This window comes from Mytilus edulis, chromosome 9 (genome assembly GCF_963676685.1).
Source record: "Mytilus edulis chromosome 9, xbMytEdul2.2, whole genome shotgun sequence".
Lineage (NCBI taxonomy): Eukaryota > Metazoa > Mollusca > Bivalvia > Mytilida > Mytilidae > Mytilus > Mytilus edulis.
Window position 1 is genome coordinate 62,630,935 of NC_092352.1, and position 20,866 is coordinate 62,651,800.

General features: G+C 30.9%; 1 protein-coding gene across 2 annotated transcripts in view; it reads left to right on the forward strand.

Moving 5' to 3' along the window:
• Window positions 1-16,193, forward strand: part of LOC139488751 (poly(ADP-ribose) glycohydrolase-like) — a 36,530-nt gene extending 20,337 nt beyond the window's left edge. For both annotated transcript variants that reach the window (XM_071274585.1, XM_071274584.1), the window contains exons 12-20: window positions 4,453-4,613; window positions 4,959-5,041; window positions 6,188-6,330; window positions 6,784-6,931; window positions 8,401-8,482; window positions 8,781-8,889; window positions 10,256-10,376; window positions 10,862-10,993; window positions 13,257-16,193. In XM_071274585.1, coding sequence (XP_071130686.1) covers window positions 4,453-4,613; window positions 4,959-5,041; window positions 6,188-6,330; window positions 6,784-6,931; window positions 8,401-8,482; window positions 8,781-8,889; window positions 10,256-10,376; window positions 10,862-10,993; window positions 13,257-13,501 — 1,224 coding nt within the window. In that variant the 3' untranslated portion in view covers window positions 13,502-16,193. The remainder of the gene's footprint in view (window positions 1-4,452; window positions 4,614-4,958; window positions 5,042-6,187; window positions 6,331-6,783; window positions 6,932-8,400; window positions 8,483-8,780; window positions 8,890-10,255; window positions 10,377-10,861; window positions 10,994-13,256) is intronic.
• Window positions 16,194-20,866: the final 4,673 nt, after the last annotated feature.

Consider the following 20,866-nt stretch of genomic DNA (forward strand, 5'->3'; position numbering starts at 1 on the left):
ATGTGAGATTGGTAGAACCCAACAGTTTATGCAACGGCTACACTTTGTTTTTCCTAGAGTTACATATTGATTCAGAATTCTGAACTATAGAGGACTCAAATGCTGATTTATAGAAACAAGATTATCATTAATTTAGATTTTGTAAAAAATTAGTAAAATATTGGTAAACAAAAATAAATAAAATTTAAAGCATTGTGGATGTAGTATTTATTTAAAATGCTAGACATGGTCTAGGAAAATGAAGTAGTTCACAAGATTTGAAAAAAGGAACTATCTATTATACATCTCTTTATATAAACCTTTTATTTAGCCAGTCTTTACGAGATGCAGAAAAAAGAAGAGGTATTTTGGGAGTAACACATGATGTACCAATATATACATATAATATATATACATTTCAATTGGTTCTCAAATTTTAGCACCAGTGTAGAAGCAGTTAATCTAACAGCAAAATGCAGGAAAAGCATTTTATTTAAAAGACTGATTAATAGTTAGCAAATAACATTCAATAGTCTTATAGTACATGGAAGTAAAATATAATATGATAATTCCATGATTATATCAAATCAGATGCGAGACATTTTCTTAATACCTAAATTTAAAATGTCACTGTTTATTTTTATTTTTGCTCATTATAAGCATTAAGTTAAAAAATAAATAAATAAATAAATCTAGTCTGGTCAAAGTCAAGTTGACGTCTTATCTACATGCAGGAAGGTTTCCGAATGCATGTGATTTTAATCTCGGAATTGATGGTATTCACTATTCAATTTTCATATCACCAGCCAATTATCAAACAATATTTCTTAGTCCATTTTCTGCAGAACTTTGCAGAATAATATAAATATATAGCATAGAGTTAGTATCTTATGCAAGAATATGCTACACAAAATTGAAATGTGTTTATTTTAAACAATTACTTTGAATTTTGATTCAATACTGTTTTGAAAGATGTGATTATTTAAATCACATTAATTTTGTTTTTGTCAAAACTGTGGACAAATGCAAAATTCTTTTGAGTGACTTTTAGTTAACCAAATGACTGGGTTGAAGTCACAAAATACTACCAAAGCTTTTTGGTTGATATATATTGAATCATATCAGAATGTATAGGATTCAGATGAGGTGAACCAAGACAGAAATAAAATGAGCATTTTTGATGGTGAAACCATTTCTGAAATAACTAAGAACACTTAAGTCTGCAAGTTAGTACAAGTGTTTTCCATATTGCCAAACAAGTGGTTTTTTTTAAATACAATTATAGAACTATATTTGACAAGTTGCATGTTAGTATTTCTGATAGCGAAATAATTTTTGAAACAAATATAAACAATTGTCAAGAGCAACAGTACAAGAGTTGTTCATTATGTCAAATTTTTGTTTCTTTAAATTTGGAACTGTACATGGCAAGATATAATTTATAATTGTTTTTAATTCTAGACAGTTAACCATTGTGAAATGTTAATTAGAAATATCAAAACATTTTTTTTAGACAGATTTTTCATAGCTGGAGAAAATCATCTGTTAGCATTCTTTTTGGATTATAAGGACAACAATCATGGCTTTAATTCAGCTCAACATCCAAATGCTCTGTGGAAGCAGTATATCATTGGAAAACATGTATACTTTAACTTTTCCACTGATTTGTCCATTTTCTGTACTTTTACACTTCAGTAGTCCAATACGAAACAAAAATATTGTTCATGGTTGAACTGGTAGACATTGTATTCAAAGGTTCTACCCCTCATAGAAATTTTATCAGATTTTAAAATTTAGTCACTTTAGAAAATTGTCATTCTATAATAGTACAAGACTTCTCTTGATAAAAATATTTATTTCTAAATCTAAAATATTAAAAGGAGTAGTATATCTAGCAGAGAAGCAAATTCTCAGGAAGACTATAACTTTAAAAAAGTTTAAAGTTTAATCCAGATTTAGCATAATCATGAAACAACTTTGGTTTGAGTCTTTATTAAACTTTGTTTGTATGAAGGACACTTATTTACAAAGTATATTTTAAATGATTATAATTCTTTATTTAAGTAGAAAAGAATTTATTTCGAAAGATGTGATATTGATCAGGTTATCAAAAGATGACAGCAATCATATATTATCTGTTATTACATTAATATAGAGAAAACAATGGAAAGTTAAAGAAAGGTAATAATGTTTCCAAATAAACTTAAGTTTCAAAGTTGAAAGTAAATGAAATTAAGGTTGGATTAGTTCTTGTCGATTTGTACAAGCAACAAGAACAACCTTTTCAGAAATAAATGCTTATTTACTGTTGCATAAATATTGCAACACATTTAGCTCATAATGAAGGAGCTTTAATATAATTATTTCTATACTGACCTGCAGATTATTTATTCATCAGATATAGAAAGATGGGGTATATGTACATATGAGTGCCAATGAGACAACTCTTCATCAAGTCTATTAATTTTGCATACCTGTATTTATACAATCTGCAAAGTTTGCCATTGATACATATAGCTATGCAGCATAGCTTCATTGTATAATAAATCCAGTAATTTCGTTTTTTAACTAATATCTGTATTTACAAAATTTAATGGAGTTACTTTTTAAAAGAATTGACATAATTTTTTTATATGTTGAAATTGTATATGTGTGAGAGAATTTATCCTCCACCAAATGAAATACTGCTTGTTAATCAGTAAATATTCTATATAATATAAATGTAATTTCATGGTAAGTATATTTAACCAAATTCATATAAAATGGTAATTTTTGAAATCTCAAGAAGAGATTTTATATGAATTTATAGGGTTAAATATACTTACCACAATCCACCACCACCCCTGGAATAAATTCAGTTTTTTGTTCACTTAATTGAAATTAATCAATTAAACGACAAATTAAAACTAAAGCTTGTGTATGTTACACAGGTGAACTATGACGTAGGTGAGTACATCTCATGGATGTAATTTTTAATCACCTAGTTAATTGCGATGAGAACATGTTGTGAAAGCAAACATATTCTATATAATATAAATGTAATTTCATGGTAAGTATATTTAACCCTATAAATTCATATAAAATCTCTTCTTGAGATTTCAAAAATTACCATTTGATTGCATATCGATCATTGAAATTAATTAGACAAACCGGTTTTGACAGGTAATAATTAATGTAATTAAGAGTATTGGGACTTCATAATAAGACCGGAATTCGGAATACACAGGGTCCGGTTTACAAAGGGTATTTTAACAAAGACTTTGAATGGAAAAATATGGGACTTTCATTTTCGGCCGGAATGGAGAGGAAACCGGTTTATTCAGGGTCCGGTTTAATCAGGTTTGACTGTGCATATTTTATAAAAAGAAGATGTGATATGATTGCCAATGAAACATCTCTCCACAATAATTCAAATGACACAAAAATTAACAATTTTAGATCACTGTACAACCTTTAACAATGAGTAAAACCAATACCACATAGTCAGCTATAAAAAGGCCCTGAAATACCTAATGGAAAACAATTAAAAAAAAACAACTAAAGACCTAATTTATGTACAAAATAAAGTATGAAAAAACAAATATGTAACTCTGCAATAAACAACAACTGCTGAATAACAGGTTCCTGACTTGAGTCAGGCACATACAAAATATAACATGTTTGAAAGCACCAACCCTTCCTTAAAGTGGGACAGTGGTGTAACATAAGAACAAACTATAAAAATCTGGAAAAGGGGTTAACTCATCAGATTGATTCAAATAGAAAAATATTTAAAAAAAATTACAAAACGGACAGGTTCTTTTTCATCCCAACAACAGAAAGACACTAAATATAGATTTGAGAGTACTCACAGTTACTGGCAGCTAGTTCAAAGCCAACTACAACTAATAAAAAAACATGAATGCATCTAAGACTAAATTATCAATCAGTACACATCCAACATCTAATGGAGTTAGTATAAAGATGTCATAAACAGTCAGAGTAAAACATAAACTTATGAAATTTAATTTACTGATAACAAAATTAATATTAATTAAAAACAGATAAAAACAATTTACAAGGATCTTATTATAGTGATTAATTAGTAACATTTTCAAATAAATTTATCTAAAGGATCAATAAGGTTTACCCAATTTGTTTCTTAATTTTAAGGCTCAGAAAACAACATCTTCTTAAAAATGAGGATGTGATTATTTTTTGTGATATACTGCTTGAAATAGGTTTTCTACAGGTAAGAGCTGAGCCGAGTATTACATACAGTGTGACGACTGATAATGACTGTTTCAGACTTTGTGCTTTATACAAATGCTCTGTTCACAGTTATTATTTATACTCTTTAATTCAGAAAATGACTAGCTATTAGTTTCATTCATAAAAACAAATTGTTTGATAATTGATTGCTATCTCATGTATCTCATTGATGTTTTTATTCATATCAAGGAATTTTCAAACACATTTGTTTTACAATTTTAGCCCATTCCATTATTGAAGAAAGGGAAGACAAGAAGTATAACACTAAGCCAGCAGCAGATAGCCTGTTTATTAGCTAATGCCTTCTTTTGTACATATCCACGTAGAAATGCCAAAGGCAAAACTTCAGAATTCTTTAATTATCCAAGTATTAATTTTAATAGGTAAGTTAGAACTATCTTTTCATGTCCTCAATCTGAAATGCTATAAATACTATTTAAGCATTATTCTGAGAGTACATGTAATGAGAAATTAAAGGGAGAGTATTTCAGTTTTTCATACGCTATTGATATATATTTCTCATCTAATCTATATATAAAAAAAAAAACAGAAACACTTATGATACACAACCACTGAACATCATGTACAGTTTATGTATATTTAAAGGAGACAAAGGCAAAAAAGCAAAAAGTATGATATTAATCTACAGTTTCGTTTCATTGGCAATCACACTACACCTACATTTTTTTTTTGTGAAACCAAATTCTTAGTTACATTTTTGTTTACAGTTTATATGATGGAATACCTAATGAAGTAAAAATGGAAAAATTAAAATGTATCATTCAGTACTTTTCAAGAGTCACCAAAAAAAGTAAGTAGTTCTAGATGTAAAAACACTTTAAGGTTTGTGATCTGTGTATTTGATTTTAATTTAGCAAAAAATAAACATACAGAAAAATAATAAACATACAGACAGAAAATAAACATGCAGACAGAAAAAAAAATAGACAGAAAATTAAAAATACTGAAAGAAAAAAAAACAGACATAAAATAAACATACAGACGAAAAAAAAAAAAACCATACAAACATAAAACTAACATACAGACAAAAAATAAACATACAGACAGAAAATAAACATACAGATAGAAAGTTATATACACCCGGGGAAAAAAAAGAGTCAGAAAAAAAACCCACCATACAGACAGAAAAAAAACATACAGACAGAAAATAAACCAGTTGGATAGAAAATAATCATACAAACAGAAATTAAACATATACAGATAATAGAAATACAGAAAGAAAAAAGAAGATAAAGACAAAAACTTGCAGAAAAAAACCTCAAAGATAGAGAAACTTGAGGGATAAACAATTCAAGTTCCACTATGAAACCCATCATCTTGATCATGTTGTCACAATAGAGAAAAGAGGACAAAATTATGGTTATGTTATATCTCTTGTAATCTGTTACACTGTTCCATAAATTAATGGTAAAAAAAATCACAATAGTTTCTTAAAAATTTTAAGAAGAGGTGACTAAGCTTTACAATGAAGAACCCTTAGTTTTCAACAAAATACATTTAAACTATAAAAATGTATGTCAAAAGTTTGTGTCAAGTTATGATCAAAATGTCCAATCTGCCATCAGCTTTGTGTTGGAAAATTTTAAATTTGCTAACAAATGGAATTTTTTAAAAGAAAGTTGCAAATTAAAAAAGGACAATAATGTTTCAAGCAATACAGTAGATTTATTTCATTTTGTGGATAGCAATTTTTGTTGTTAGAGGAAAATTGTCTTTTCAAGGATATTTGATTTCATTGTTTTTGCTAAAGTCTGTATACTAACCTTTAGTCAATAAGAATTTCATTGAACATATAAATTCTTGGTTTACCTATACTAAAAAAATCCACAAAAAGGGGAATCCCAAGTATTAAGACAAATCAATAGTTTAAATTTTGGATGAAAGAATTTATATGAAAAATTATTATTAACATGTTTTTGGTTGTATATTTTTGTAGTGCCTACAGGTCTAGTAACATTTACCCGACAATGTGTGGGTCATATTGATTTCCCTAAATGGGACAGCTTAGATACACCACTAAGAGACTTACATGTATCTTCTGAAGGAACCATAGAAGATGATGGGGAAGGACTATTACAGGTTAGAGGTCTTCCAGATTCCAGATAATAGATTCAAATATATTAAAGATATTTGTTACAATGTCCCCTATGCCTAACATATTTATCTGTTCTAGGACAATAACTTCAATAATAGTAATAATATCAACTGTTGTGGCAGGTAAGAAAAATGAAATTATTTTACAAAAATAAACACATTTCTTGTAAGGATATTTAAAGCCCTTTTAATTATGCATACAGATAGGGTTTTTTTTGCAACAGTAATGAAAAATAAATAGAATTATTGAAATCAAATACACTGATTTCTGAGCTCAAATATTAAGATAAGGAGATATGGAATGATGGCAATGAGAAAACTATTCACCAGTCAAGAAATGTTAACAACTTCATATGTCACAGTTCATCCAACAATGTTGATATTTATAATGTTTCTGTAAGCTGGATGGTAATGTCTCAATTGTTTGATTTTTTACAGGTTGATTTTGCCAACAAATATTTAGGAGGAGGAGTTTTAACCCATGGTTGTGTTCAAGAAGAAATAAGATTTTTAATTTGTCCTGAAATGATCATATCACGGCTGTTCACAGAAGGTCTGGAGAAAAATGAAAGTTTGATAATGAAAGGTAAAAATCTTAAAATTTCAAGGAAATCTAATGACTTAGTAACCCCATCCAAAACGGCAGCAGTTCTTTTGCGCCAATTATTGTTTTTCAGGGGTATCATTTGCGCCAAATTATGTTTTCCAAATGTATCAATTGCGCCAATTTACCTGTACACATATCTATCATAAATATTATTGAATAATATTTATTCGTATTTTTGGCTTCAAAAGTATCATATGTTGGGAGATATTTCACCATGAAGATGAGCATCTGGAGAGAAATGACTTGAAATGAATTAGACAGTCCATGTACAGAGACAGAAGAAAACTTATTGATTTGTTGAATATTTAATACAAGATATGCGAAAGAGAAGAAAATTGAAGCTGATAATGTTTTAGCCACATATGTTGATGACACAGTGCTTTGTTCCCATTATCCGTTGGACTGAAACTCTATTTACCGAAAGATGTGCCAGCAAAGGAGCAGAAGCATTCCACAGGAATTTTTATGAACTGTTTTATGCATTTCGTTCTTCAATGCTTGGGTTTTTTTTACAATAAAGTGAGGTTACAAGCAACTACATACGTAACATTGGGAAGTACCAATGCAGCAACATTTTCGGTGTAAACTGCTGGTTCCAAGTCCGAATAAAGGAGGAGGGAAGTCATATATCTTCTAGTTGGCGCAATCGTATGTTTTATTTATGGCGCTATTGATACCATGTAATTTTAAAACAGGTGGCACAAACGTAGCATTGCAGATAAAAAATTGTGGCGCTAAAGGACACATTTTTGGCGCAAAAGGATCTCTCCCTCCAAAACAAGTGAGGGATTAGTCGTTAATGAAGGGTCCAGCAGTTCTTGTTTTACTAGTCAAACCCATTGGTTTAATCCTGTTAAAATCTTTTGAAGAAACATATATGTAAAATTGGTTCAGAGATCAGAGTAGGATTTAGGGAGGGCCTTATGAAGCTACATATATGGTTTATAAAATGTAGACTTTTTACAGGTCCCACTCTAAATGTTGCCTTGGTAGGACTCTGTTTTTCAAAATCATGGATCAGCATCTGTAAATGTCTCCTCTTTTGTAACCTTAACCAATTGGTTTATAAAAATTGTCTGATCCTAGTGCATGACCGAATGTGAAAATTTGAACTGAAATTATTCTTGACATTGCATAGACAAAAGGCCCTTACTAATAGGAAAAACACCACAGACATTGAAAAATAAATAGCATAAAAACAACACTGAAAACTATTTTATACTAACTAAAATCCCTTTAAAATAAAACTATTGATGAACAAAAGTTTTGTTAAGGGGTTTGCATTGCTTGCTCCAAAAGTGCCAATATGCAAAAGTACAAATTTGCATGAGTAGGCTAGCATAGTATTTATTGAAGCTACATTTAGACTTTAGTGACAACACATATTAATTCAATTTTAACTTGTTGCAATGGAAGTATTATATGAACTTATTGCATATTTTCTTCAGGTTGTGAAAGGTTTAGTTCATATGATGGATATGCAAAAACTTTTGAGTGGAAAGGAGACTATGATGACTCTAAAACTCCAAGGTATGATTAAAAACAGTGTAATTATAAATTAAAAGTCCCTAGTTATAGTCAGTCTTGGATGTACAGATGATGGTCCTGACGGTTTTAGATAAATGATAGGTTGAGATTTGATGGGAACTTTTATTTGGCACCTTATATTACAAAATTGTACAATTTTTCAGTGTTTTCAATATCATATTATACATACTATTTTTTTAGGAAGGTAATTAAAAAAGGTTTAAGGTTGTTTGTTGTCGCATCATCACAAAACAAAGAAGTGTTATTCATCTGAAAAGCATACAATAAATTTAATTTTCAGAGATGATTGGGGAAGATTGTGTACCCATGTGACTGCCATTGATGCCTTGGTTATTCATTATTATGATAAACAGTTTAGAGGTGATATAGTAAAAAGAGAATTAAATAAAGTAGGTATCAATAAGTTTGTGTTGTTATGTTGATGTCTGTTTTGCATAGACTCATATTCTAAAGTCTAGAAATTTTCACTGGCTGTATTATCTTATTATTATACCCCCGCTTTGAAAAAAAGGGGGGTATACTGTTTTACCTCTGTCTGTCCTTCCCTCAGTCCGTCAGTCAGTCAGTCAGTCCGTCCCATGAATATTTTTCGTCACATTTTTCTCAGGAACTACACTACCAGGATTTCTGAAATTTGGTTTCAGGCTTGATATAAGTCAGCTATACTGTGTGGTGCGTTTTCAGATTCATCACTCGACAACTTCCTGTTTACCGAACACTTGTATCATTTTTACACCTGTTAGCCAAGTTGAAAATTTTTCGTCACATTTTTCTCAGGAACTGCACTACCAGGATTTCTGATATTTGGTTTCAGACTTGATATAAGTCAGCTATACCGTGTGATGCCTTTTCAGATTCATCACTCGACAACTTCCTGTTTACTGAACACTTACCATTTTATTTCGTCACATTTTTCTCAGGAACTATAATTCCAGGATTTCTGAAATTTGGTTTCAGGATTTATATAAGTCAGCTATACCGTGTGATGTGTTTTCAGATTCATCACTCGACAACTTCCTGTTTACCGAACACTACTATCATTTTACACACGATGGCCAAGTTGAAAATTTTCGTCGCATTTTTCTCAGGAACTACAATGCCAGGATTTCTGAAATTTGGTTTCAGAGTTTATATAAGTCAGCTATACTGTGTGATGCGTTTTCAGATTCATCACTCGGCAACTTCCTGTTTACCGAACACTTACATATTTTTACACTATTAACATTATCCACTTGCGGCGGGGGTATCATCAGTGAGCAGTAGCTCACAGTTACACTTGTTAAATTCACTATTGATTAAGTATCTATTAGTTTAATAATAACCAATCCAAAATATTTTATACTGCAACTAGTTGTGTTTATTTCCTAAATATAGTAACAAAGCCATATTTTGTATAATGTCAATTTCATCATGGAACACTTTCTCCACAATCAGGGGTCCATTAAGGGATGAAAATAAGTTTGACATTTGTGTTTACTGTTTCTATTTAAAAAGCTATCAATTTATTAATTTAAGTTGCAGTTTAAAAACAATATCAGGTCAATGTCAGAAAAATATAAACTTTTTTGTACTGGGCGCAAAACTAGGGAAGGCGCAAAACTGGGGAAGGGCTTGGTAGAACCTCACCCTTCCCCAGTTTCTCAGCCTCATATAAAAAAGTTTATATTTTCCTGACATTGACATAATATTGTATATATATGTCATACAATTTTGTAATTAATACACAGTTCACTCTGAAATTAATTGTTTTTTTAGGCCTACTGTGGATTTGTGTCACTTGGAGGAGGAAAGAACCCCCCCAATGAAATGAATTTATCTGCTGTCTGTACTGGTAATTGGGGTTGTGGTGCTTTTGGTGGTGATAAAAGATTAAAAGGTGAAATACAGATACTAATCCAGGAAGCAAAATTGAAGATTTAAAAATTACAAAAAAAAAACCTAAAAATAAATAAAAAATAAATAAAAAACTCAAAAATTCATACCCATGATAACCATTTGCACTAAAATCCATATTTTTTATTTTAAAATTTTCATTTCAATAAAAATAAAATGGAGCAATGCCATTAGATGCTGAAGATATTTAAATATTTAGATATCAGTCTTGTCTGACAGATATTCAATTATCGAGTGAGGTATTCTTAGCAGGACAACATGTGCAATTTCTTGTATCCTTTCAATATACTGCAAATGATGAAAATTTTAAACCTCATTTCAGTCACGAATGCCAATAAAGATCTATTCATATAACAGCAGTATTTTGTAAAATCTCTCACTTTAATGACTTTTGTCAAAGTTTGAAATGGATACCAGTCAGAAATCTACTGAGTTTTCCACTAACATATATTATGTTTTGTATTTCAGCATTGATCCAATTAATGGCAGCTACAGCAGCTAAGAGGGATGTATGTTATTATACTTTTGATGATGAAAGGCTTAAGAATGATATATACAATATACACCAATATCTTACTGTTACAAATCCATTAGGTATAGGTAGGTATTGTTTAAAAATGTATAAATAGAAATTTTGCATGAGTTTCTCACTGCATTGAAGACCCATTGGTGGCCTTCGGCTGTTGTCTGCTCTTTGGTTGGATTGTTGTCTCTTTAACACATTCCACATTTCCATTCTTAATTTTATATCCATCTGATATATATTAAATAAACAATAGTAATGATACTCACTGAGATCACTTAGGTTTACTATCTTGCTTGTTAGCAGCAACTCTCTTTCATGGAAATCATGACAATATATGCTAGCTCTGTAATATATTATCGATAGGGATATATATATATACACACTATATACTTTATTAAGGATGTACTTAAGAGGTGAGGTTTTGGAATTTGTGTCAGATGTTTGGACTATTTGGTGTTTTTTTTTTTTAGATACAAGGTAAACTATTTTGCCCCATAACACCAATTCATCTTTTCATATAAGACTTAATAGCTCTGACATGAAAGGTTACTTTCCAAATATTGAAGCAGAATTTAGATTTCTTTTCTTTTGATTTGAGACCCAAATAATATACCAATGCAAATAAATGGTAAGAGTGTGTCAGCCTTTACTTGTCATATTTTAGAAGTAAAATTTCTCAAAAAGGAGCTCCATAACCAATCAATATTTTAAGCTTATTTCATTCCTCAAATAATACTCTTCCATCTTATAGTATCAATTTTAAATTCCAAGTTCACCCTTTAATAAGTTTACCTTGTTATTTGTATTTATTTTTTGCAAATTTCCAGTTAAACTCAGTTCTTCCTTCTTTATCTCTTGAAAAATGAATTACTTGTCTGATAAGTATGGGTGATTACTATTATAAAATTATCAGTTCTAGTTGACAAAATGTAGTCAGCAGAATTTGTGGCATATAGTTATATGCCACAAATTCTGCTGACTACATTTTGTCAACTAGAACTTTATGCACCCTAATTCTGTATATCATTATTGTATGCTCATATACTAAAACTCAATTTCAGATCTACCAACATTAAAAAGGTCAATTTTCAAGAAGTTTTTCTATGTCCAAATGACCTTAATGTTTGATTTTTACATGATCCTGTTTGGGGTTAGATTTGAAATTATCATTTATAACTGGATTTTCGAAGTAAAAATTGGTTAATGTACGGCGAGAGGGTGTCTGGGCAATAGACTACCAAAAATTGTCCGTTCATTGACATGAAAACCCTCTGACTAAATGAGAGTCAAGTTCAATTTTCACAACTTAGCTTTTTCTCGTTGTTGAGTTATAGACCTTTCCCAAGAATTACATTTATGATGAAATACTTATTTTTAAATTACTAGATTTCTGTTCAAAGGAAATAACTCATTTTTATGCCCAATTTATGGTCATTATGTTTTCTGGTCTCTGCGTCCGTCTGTTTGTCTTTTTGTCTGTCCCTTCATCCGACTGTCCCGCTTCAGGTTAAAGATTTTGCTCAAGGTCAGGTTTAAGTAGTTTTGGTCGAGGTAGTTTTTGATGAAGTCCAATCAACTTGAAACTTAGTACACATGTTTCATATAATAGGATACTTCTAATTTTAATGCCAAATTAGAGTTTTTACCTCATTTTCACGGTCCACTGAACATATAAAATGATGGTACGGATGGGGCATCTGCAATGTATAGTAAGGGTGATGAAGTTTCTAATAACTCAGTTAAAAGACAGTTATCAAGTTAATAAGATTTTTAAAAGACATTGTTTTAATTATAAATGACATTGGATTTTTTTTCTTTTCTTTGGTAAATTGTTTGAAGAATTTTATGGTAGGTGTGTTTATTATTCTGTATAAACTAATTTTCTGAGTGATATGTATATAATTGCTTTGTTGTGTCTGTTAATTTTAATTTTTACTTGATCCTGTTTGGGGTTCCATATTTGTAAATTTATTTGATAATAATCTATTTTTTATAAGTTAAAAAGTTAAAATTAAGATATGATAAGTCGCAGATCTATATTAGTTTGTTACAAATGAATGAAAAATATTGGAATATATCAATATATATCCAGTTTGCTGTCTCTCTGACAGCCTCTTGTTTTCATTATTAATTTTTATTATAATCTATTTAAGATATTCAATCACAATACGAATTCACAGCAGTTTCAAGCTTAAATGTTTTTTTCCATACTTGCTTTACTGTTCGGGATTCAACCTCTACAGGAAATTCTGGTTTGCTGTCACTCAACAGCTTCATGTTTAAAATAGCAAACATTTTATGAATGCATTTTTAATTTCAACTGCTATTCTTATTCAGGTATCATTGTGAATTTGATAGAAAGGTATGAAGGAGTATTACGAAAGTCCAGGAAGAAACCAAATATGAACTTGTTTGAATATATTGTCAAAGTTTTTGATGGATCTCTAGAAAATACTGATAGTGAACCTGACTCTCCTGCCATTGAGAGAGAAATGTCAGCAATGTATAGTAAGGGTGATGAAGTTTCTAATAACTCATTTAAAAGACAGTTATCAGATGATTACAAAGCTAATACACCTTAAGTCAAGGAAAAAGGAGACATATATGAACAATCATAAGGCTTGAATATATTATAAAACCATTTTGACATTCAGTTTGGGATACTCTGAAGGAAACCTGCACTGAAGAAATGGTGCTTTGAGGAGAAAATTGTTCAAAAGAAGACAATAGAAGACACTATAGAATTATTAGAAACCCCTAACAATTAGATGTTGGCTCATGTCATTTGTAATTGTACTAATCAAGACAAAATCTTTTATAATTAGTTGGTGTATTATTTAGTCATGACATTCTGATGATGAATATCTAACAAAGGTTAAAAAGCAGGATGACTAAATGATTAGTTAAAAATAATTTTAACTAATCATTTAGTCATCCTGCTTTTTAACCTTTGTTAGATATTCATCATCAGAATGTCATGACTAAATAATACACCAAATTTTTTGAGTTTATATCATGATTGTCATTGCCATAAACTGAAAGATGAAATACAATTGTAGTTTAATCCTATTGTAGATGTATTTAGTTAATTTTCATGTTTTAAAAGTTAATGTCTTTGTTCCATTCTTGTGAACTGGTGTATTAATATTCAAGTTCATTTATGTATGAACATACTTTCTTATGATATGTTATAGACTGGTTCATAGATAACTAATTTTAAATAAATCATAGGGCTTTGTCTCAGTGTCTGTCCTATATGTCTGTGTCATTCTTCCAATAATACTTTGTTCATGTGAGAAGTTTATAAGGAAAAATTATTTGATTCAATTTTTGTAAACTACTCTTATCTCTTCATATTGGTTAAATCTGGTTCTGGAACTTTGTTGTTGTTGGAGCATTCAAGAAATTTTCTACAGATATTGTGTGAGGCAGGGGCCAAGTGTTAATATTATTTTCAGTCATTACAATCAATTGTTCTTGTTTAAGATTGTTTAAGTTTAAAAAAAATATATTATACTACCGGGTACATGTCCTGCTATTTTTGCCTTTTGTAATTTATCTTTTGTTAATTTTCATATGGCAGCTATTACTGTAACTTGCTATAAAAACAGCTAAATTGTCAATAAATTTTTGAAAAAAGATATTCCCCTTATCAATTTGAAAAGTTTTATAAATGAGCAATGCAAATTATTCATTTCTTGAATGAACAAATAATGTTTAATTTTATATTAATAATGACTTGCTGACAAACTAGTGGGTCTCATTGGGGTCTAAGCGTGACGCTTGATTGCCGATTTTTTGTATGCGTGACACGTGAAAGTCAAATTATTGTGACGTGAAAACTGAAAATGAAGTCTAGCGGGACATGGGAAATTACAAAATAATGAGAATTGCGTATGTACATAGTGTTGATGGGATGCGGGAATCTGACAAAACAGTAAGCGGGATCCGGGATCAGAACCCCCCAATGAGACCCCAAACATATTTATATTTTTAATTGTAAATATTTATTTGTACATACTGTTTTTGTGATTTTAATTTATTATACTACACTGTAGTAGATCAGTGCTGTGAAAATGTTGATATGGTTGTGTCAAAAAACTTATTTTTTATCATGATCTCTAGATAAATATATTAATAGTAGTTTTCTTACTGTATGTATATGCATATGATGTTATTATTGATGAAATGAATGAAAAGACATGTAATAATTTTGTACTCCATATTTTTTTTTATTTGTGGATGCCAATTTTCTTAGTTTATAGAAAATCAGTATTGTTGCATCTGTTCTATGTCAAATTGACATAGTGGTACAACAAATCAAGTCTCTGTCTGATAAAAAATTAGATCAAGTAAGAAATCAGATAAGATTATTTCCATTGAAATTTATATTTCTCACTGTAATTAGTGTGTCTAATGACAGTTGAGCTGTAGGGACACACAGGAATAAATCAAAGGAGTTTTTCCTAGTGTCCATCCTGTCTGTTTGTAATTACTTTTGCTGTATTGCATAATCTTTGGCTTTTATACTGTATGTTATTATGCATCTCTTGACAGACTTCCACCAAAATGTGTAGATTTGTCTACAGCACATAAAGTTATACAGCTACTATTTGAAAAATATATCATTCCTAATTTGAGTTTTTTCTAGTTTTAATGCGGACCTGTTGTTATCTGCTTTTTATCAGAATTTAATTCTTGAAAATAGCTTGATATAAGTCTACCACTCTTACAACGATTCTTCTCTAGAACTGTAAACTTTATTATGAGTGATATTTGGGTCTCTTACCAAAACAATTTTCATTTATATCAGTTTAATCTATAACTCCTTGGAAACGGCTTGAAATAATTTTTATACACTTGCACAGGTTCTTCTGCGGGACATGAAGTTGTGCACCTACCGGTACTGTTTTGATTTGTGATTTTAGAAATTTTATGCCACTTAAACAGGGACTTCTTAATTTTCTTTAACATGATCCTAGGAAGGCGCACATTTTTTATTTTTCTTTAAGTAAAGAGTGAATGAATATCTTGTTATTTTGTGTAATTATGTATTTGCATCCATTGTGTGTGTTTTTTATCGGATGATAATGTAAAGTGCATATTTCACCTAACTTTTAAGTATGAAGATATTAGTACATGTATGTAAGGTTTACGTTAATCCATTTGATTGAAAGATGTACAATCCACATTTGTAAGTATTTTCAAAGAACTGCTGTACACATGTGTGTGTAAGTGCCAACTATGATAATAAACCAAGCTATTCAATGAAAAGAATGATTTTATTTATTTGATGCCACATTCTTTAAATATTGTTGTCGAATTGAATGTTCTTCAATATTCCTGGTTAATTGTTGATAAGGAGTAGCTGTCTGTAAGTAATGAATACTTATGCTGTCTTGCATCATCTTGAGTCTTCCATGACACTCTGTAATCTGTATGTCATTGTGCATCTCCTTGACAAAATTCCACTAAAAAAGATTATGTTTTGCACCTACTTTATTAAATTTTGACCTTATGCGGTCATACAGATTTTTAGGTATTTAATAAAAAATAAAAAAATTTCTTGCTTTTATAATTTTGTCATTTGTTTGTATATGACTGCAAAATTTGACCTAAAAAAAATTTTGCGGTCATATATTGGTATCAGGTCGTCATCGTCAGCATTGTCTGAGACATTTGGTTTCTGGACAATAACTTTAGAAAATGTGAATGGAAATCTATGAAATTTAAACAAAAGGAAGGTTGGGATTGATTTTGGGGGTTATGGTCCCAACAGTTTTGGAATTGAGGGCCAAAAAAGGGCCCAAATAAGCATTTTTATAGTTGGCAGACAATAACTTGTGGAATGGTGTATGGATCCCTCTGAATTATACCACAAGTTTCCATACAATAAAGGGATGGTTAGGATTGGCTTTGAAGGGTTATGGCTCAAACAGTTAAAAAAAATTTGGGATCGTATAATGGTATGATGTGGTTGTCTGCTTTGTCTGTGTTGTCATCCCAAGACACATTTGGTTTCCAGACAATAACTTTAGTTTAAGTAAAAGGATCTCTATGAAATTTAATAAGAAGGTTCAATACCACAAAAAGAAAGTTGGGATTGATTTTGGCGATGATGGTCACAACCATTTAGGAATTAGGGGCCCAAAACAAGCATTTTTCTACTTTCAGGATAATAACTTGTGTATAAGTAATTCAATTGCTCTGAAATTGTACCACAATGTTTTAATACCACAAGTAGAAGGTTTGGATTTATTTTCGGGTATTATGGTTCCAACAGTTTAGGAATTAAGGGCCAAAAAGGGACCAAAACAAGCATTTTTGTAGTTTCTGGACAATACCTGGTGTGTAAGTATATGGACCTCTCTGACATTGTACCACAAGGTTCCATATCACAAAAGGAAGGCTGGTGTTGAGTTTGGGGGTAATTGCTCAATTCATGCACGAATTATTGGCCAAAAAGGGCTCAAAACAAGTATTTTTCTAGATTTCAGTTTAAGGATATATTCTCCTGACTTTTCAATCTTGTTCAGACTCGTTGAAATCTTGTTCTTGAATTATTTGCAAAACATCGGATACAAGTGGAAAATATCAATGAATTTTATAAAAATTATAATCAAATATAACTCTTTGAAAAAATTGTGTATTTACAATGAATGGTTTTTGAGTAATCCAGTTTTCAAATTTTTTGACCAATCAGGTCCGAGACCACAATTGTCGTCCCTTGATTTTCGTTGTTCACAAATATAGTCCCTAGTGTTGACAGTGGGTTACTTGCCATTAATTTGTATACCCCTTCCAAATTTATTTCTCCATGTTTAATGCCTCAAATTGCAAGTAGAGGGGTGAAATTACACTGTAAAAAAAATTGGGTCCAGAATTTTAAAGGAAAGTAGTGATTTGGTCCAGCTGAAAAAGGTTGAAAATTAGCACTTCGGAAGCTGTCAAAAGATTTCAAGACGCCCTAAACATAAAATTGTCCATATTTTGAGTTAGAGCCGATGAAGTTTTCTATAATTTTGATATAATTTGTCCCAAAAGTAGTACAATACACTGTAAAAGTTTCTTTGAGAAAGCGCAGGTGGGATTTTTTTTATTTTCATTTATGTTCTAAAAGAAATGCACTACGAAATAATTGTGTTCTCGGACCATCAAGTCAGTATTTTTAGCCAAAATTTTGAGAAAATGGGTTAGGGATACAAAAAATGATTTTACAAGAATCATGTATATCCCATATCATTTTGGTCTTTTCAAATTTCTTAGATATGTATTTTTTCAGTCATTTATAACAAAAAAGTTGAAATAATATGCATTTTGTTCTTAAAACTGAGAAAAATCACAAAAATACAAAATTGACAGCATGGTAAATTTTACACAAAAAAGCGTCAAAATATGATCAAACTTTCTTATATTAACACCTACCAATAGTTTTGTTAATTTATTCAGGTTGGTCCACTTTATCGTTCTAGAAAGTATGAAAAAAAGTTTAATTGAAGAACTGTGATTTTTTTCACAATAACAGCCCAAAAATAGGTAAAAATCGATGAAAAATGGGAAAATCATCAAAATTGGGCATTTTCAAAGGGCCGTAGCAAAAAAACAAAGCGCACCACCATATGATTTTTTCTTCACCAACTATTTTGTAACAGTCTTATAAACCCAAAAATCAGGTTAAGAAAAAAAGTTTAATTCTAGAAATTTTTGGCTCCTCAGAGGTGTACACCCTTAAGTGTATGGATCTCTCTGAAATCATACTACAAGGTTTCATACTACAAAGGAAAGGCTGGAATTGAGTGTGCGGGTAATTGCATCAAGGGGGGATTCAAAAAGTTTGGGGGGGTTCCAATTTTTATGCCCCACCTACATTAGTAGAGGGGCATTATGTTTTCTGGTCTGTGGATCCGTTCATCAGTCCGTCCGGCCAGCTGTCCGTCCGTCCGTCTGTCTGTCCCGCTTCAGGTTAAAGTTTTTGGTCAAGGTAGTTTTTGATGAAGTTAAAGTCCAATCAACTTGAAACTTGGTACACATGTTCCTTATGGTATGATCTTTCTAATTGTAATGCCTAATTATATTTTTTACCCAATTTCACGGTCCATTGAACATGAAAAATGATAGTGCGAGTGGGGCATCCGTGTACTTTGGACACATTCTTGTTTTGAAAAGTTCCAAGAAGAAATCTTTAATTGCACAGTATTGCGCAATAGATTTGTAAGATCTTGAAATTTATTTTGTGTCATAAACATATACTATGTCAAAAATGATCACAATCCAAATTCAGACGGTAACAAGCTTGAATATTGTGTCCAAATTTGCCCCAACTGTTCAAGGGTTCAACCTCTACGGTCTGCTCAGCTCTTTATTATTTGCATATCACAGCTTTGTGACATCAAATACGTTAACCTGGCCTTAATAACTTTAAACTGGACATATCAGCGACATTATTATGTTTGTACAGACCTTGATAAGTTTGGCCTGAACTTATCAGACAAGTCATCTTTTGGTTTGCTGGTGAAACAAAGGAACCCCTTCAAGGTAGTTTTTGATGAAGTTGAAGTCTAATCAACTTCAAACTTAGTACACATGTTCCCTATGATATGATCTTTCTAATTTTACTCCAATTTTTACAGTCCACTGAACATAGAAAATGATAGTGCAAGTTTCAGGTTAAAGTTTTTGGTTAAGGTAGTTTTTGATGAAGTTGAAGTCCAATCAACTTGAAACTTATTTCACATGTCCCCTATGATATTATCTTTCTAAATTTAAATGCTGAATTAGATTTTTACCCCAATTTCATTGTCCACTGAACATAAAAAGATGATAGTACAAGTGGGGCATCCGTGTACTGTGGCTACATTCTTGTTCTCGTTTGAATTGCTTTATGTTTGTGATGTCAGCGCCTATCATAGTTGACTATACTGTATGGACTTTGCTTATTGTTGAAGGCCGTACGGTGACCTATAGCTGTTAATTTCTGTGTCATTTGGTCTCTTGTGGAGAGTTGTCTCATTGGCAATCATACCACACCTTCTCATTTGTTTAAGCTCCCGCTAACATGTTTAACCCCTCCACATTCTGTATGTATGTGCCTGTCAGGAGCCTGCAATTCAGTGTTGTCGTTTGTTGCTGTGTTACATTTTTGTTTTTCATTGATTTATTTTTTAAATAAATTATGCCGTAAGTTTTTCGCGTTTGAACTGTTTTACATGTCATTTCGGAGCCTTTTATAGGCGACTTTATTTTAATGCAGTATGGGCTTTGCCTATTGTTGATGGCTGTAAGGTGACCTATTGTTGTTAATAACTGTGTCATTTGGTCTGTTGTAGAGAGTTGTCTCATAGGCAAACACACCACATCTTCTTTTTTATACACAACCTGAGTGAGTGATTAGAAGTGGAACATGTATGCAGTATGGTTTAAACACATCTCCCTTTTGACAAGTATATTAAATATTATTCTTATGATTGTTAGTTTTGTTTTATTGTTAATTTTCAAGATTTGATTCATGTTTAGTAATCAAAGTGCCATGTGCAGATAACAAACCATGTATGTACACACTTTGTAAGAAAATTATTTCTTTGAAACATCAAAAGAAAAATGCATTTCATGTTAAAGTATTTCTAATTCATAGGCGTTGAAACAAATAAATGTAAATGAAATCATATGAAGCTTTGGTTTCCAAACTACCACCTAGCTCAACATGTGTTACAATGTGTCATGTTTCCCTACGCATCAATTCTATTTCAGTAAAGGCCTAGGTAACATCATAGTCAAAGTTAGGTCAATTCAGTTTATCTTGATTCCCAATGACACGAGGGCAGCTTGGAGATAAATAGGAGTCAACAGTCCATGGATTTTTCGGATTCCTTCGCATCAGATAATCTGAGTCTATACACGAACTTTCAAAGCACACAATGAATTCTTGAACTCTGTAATAACAAAAACCA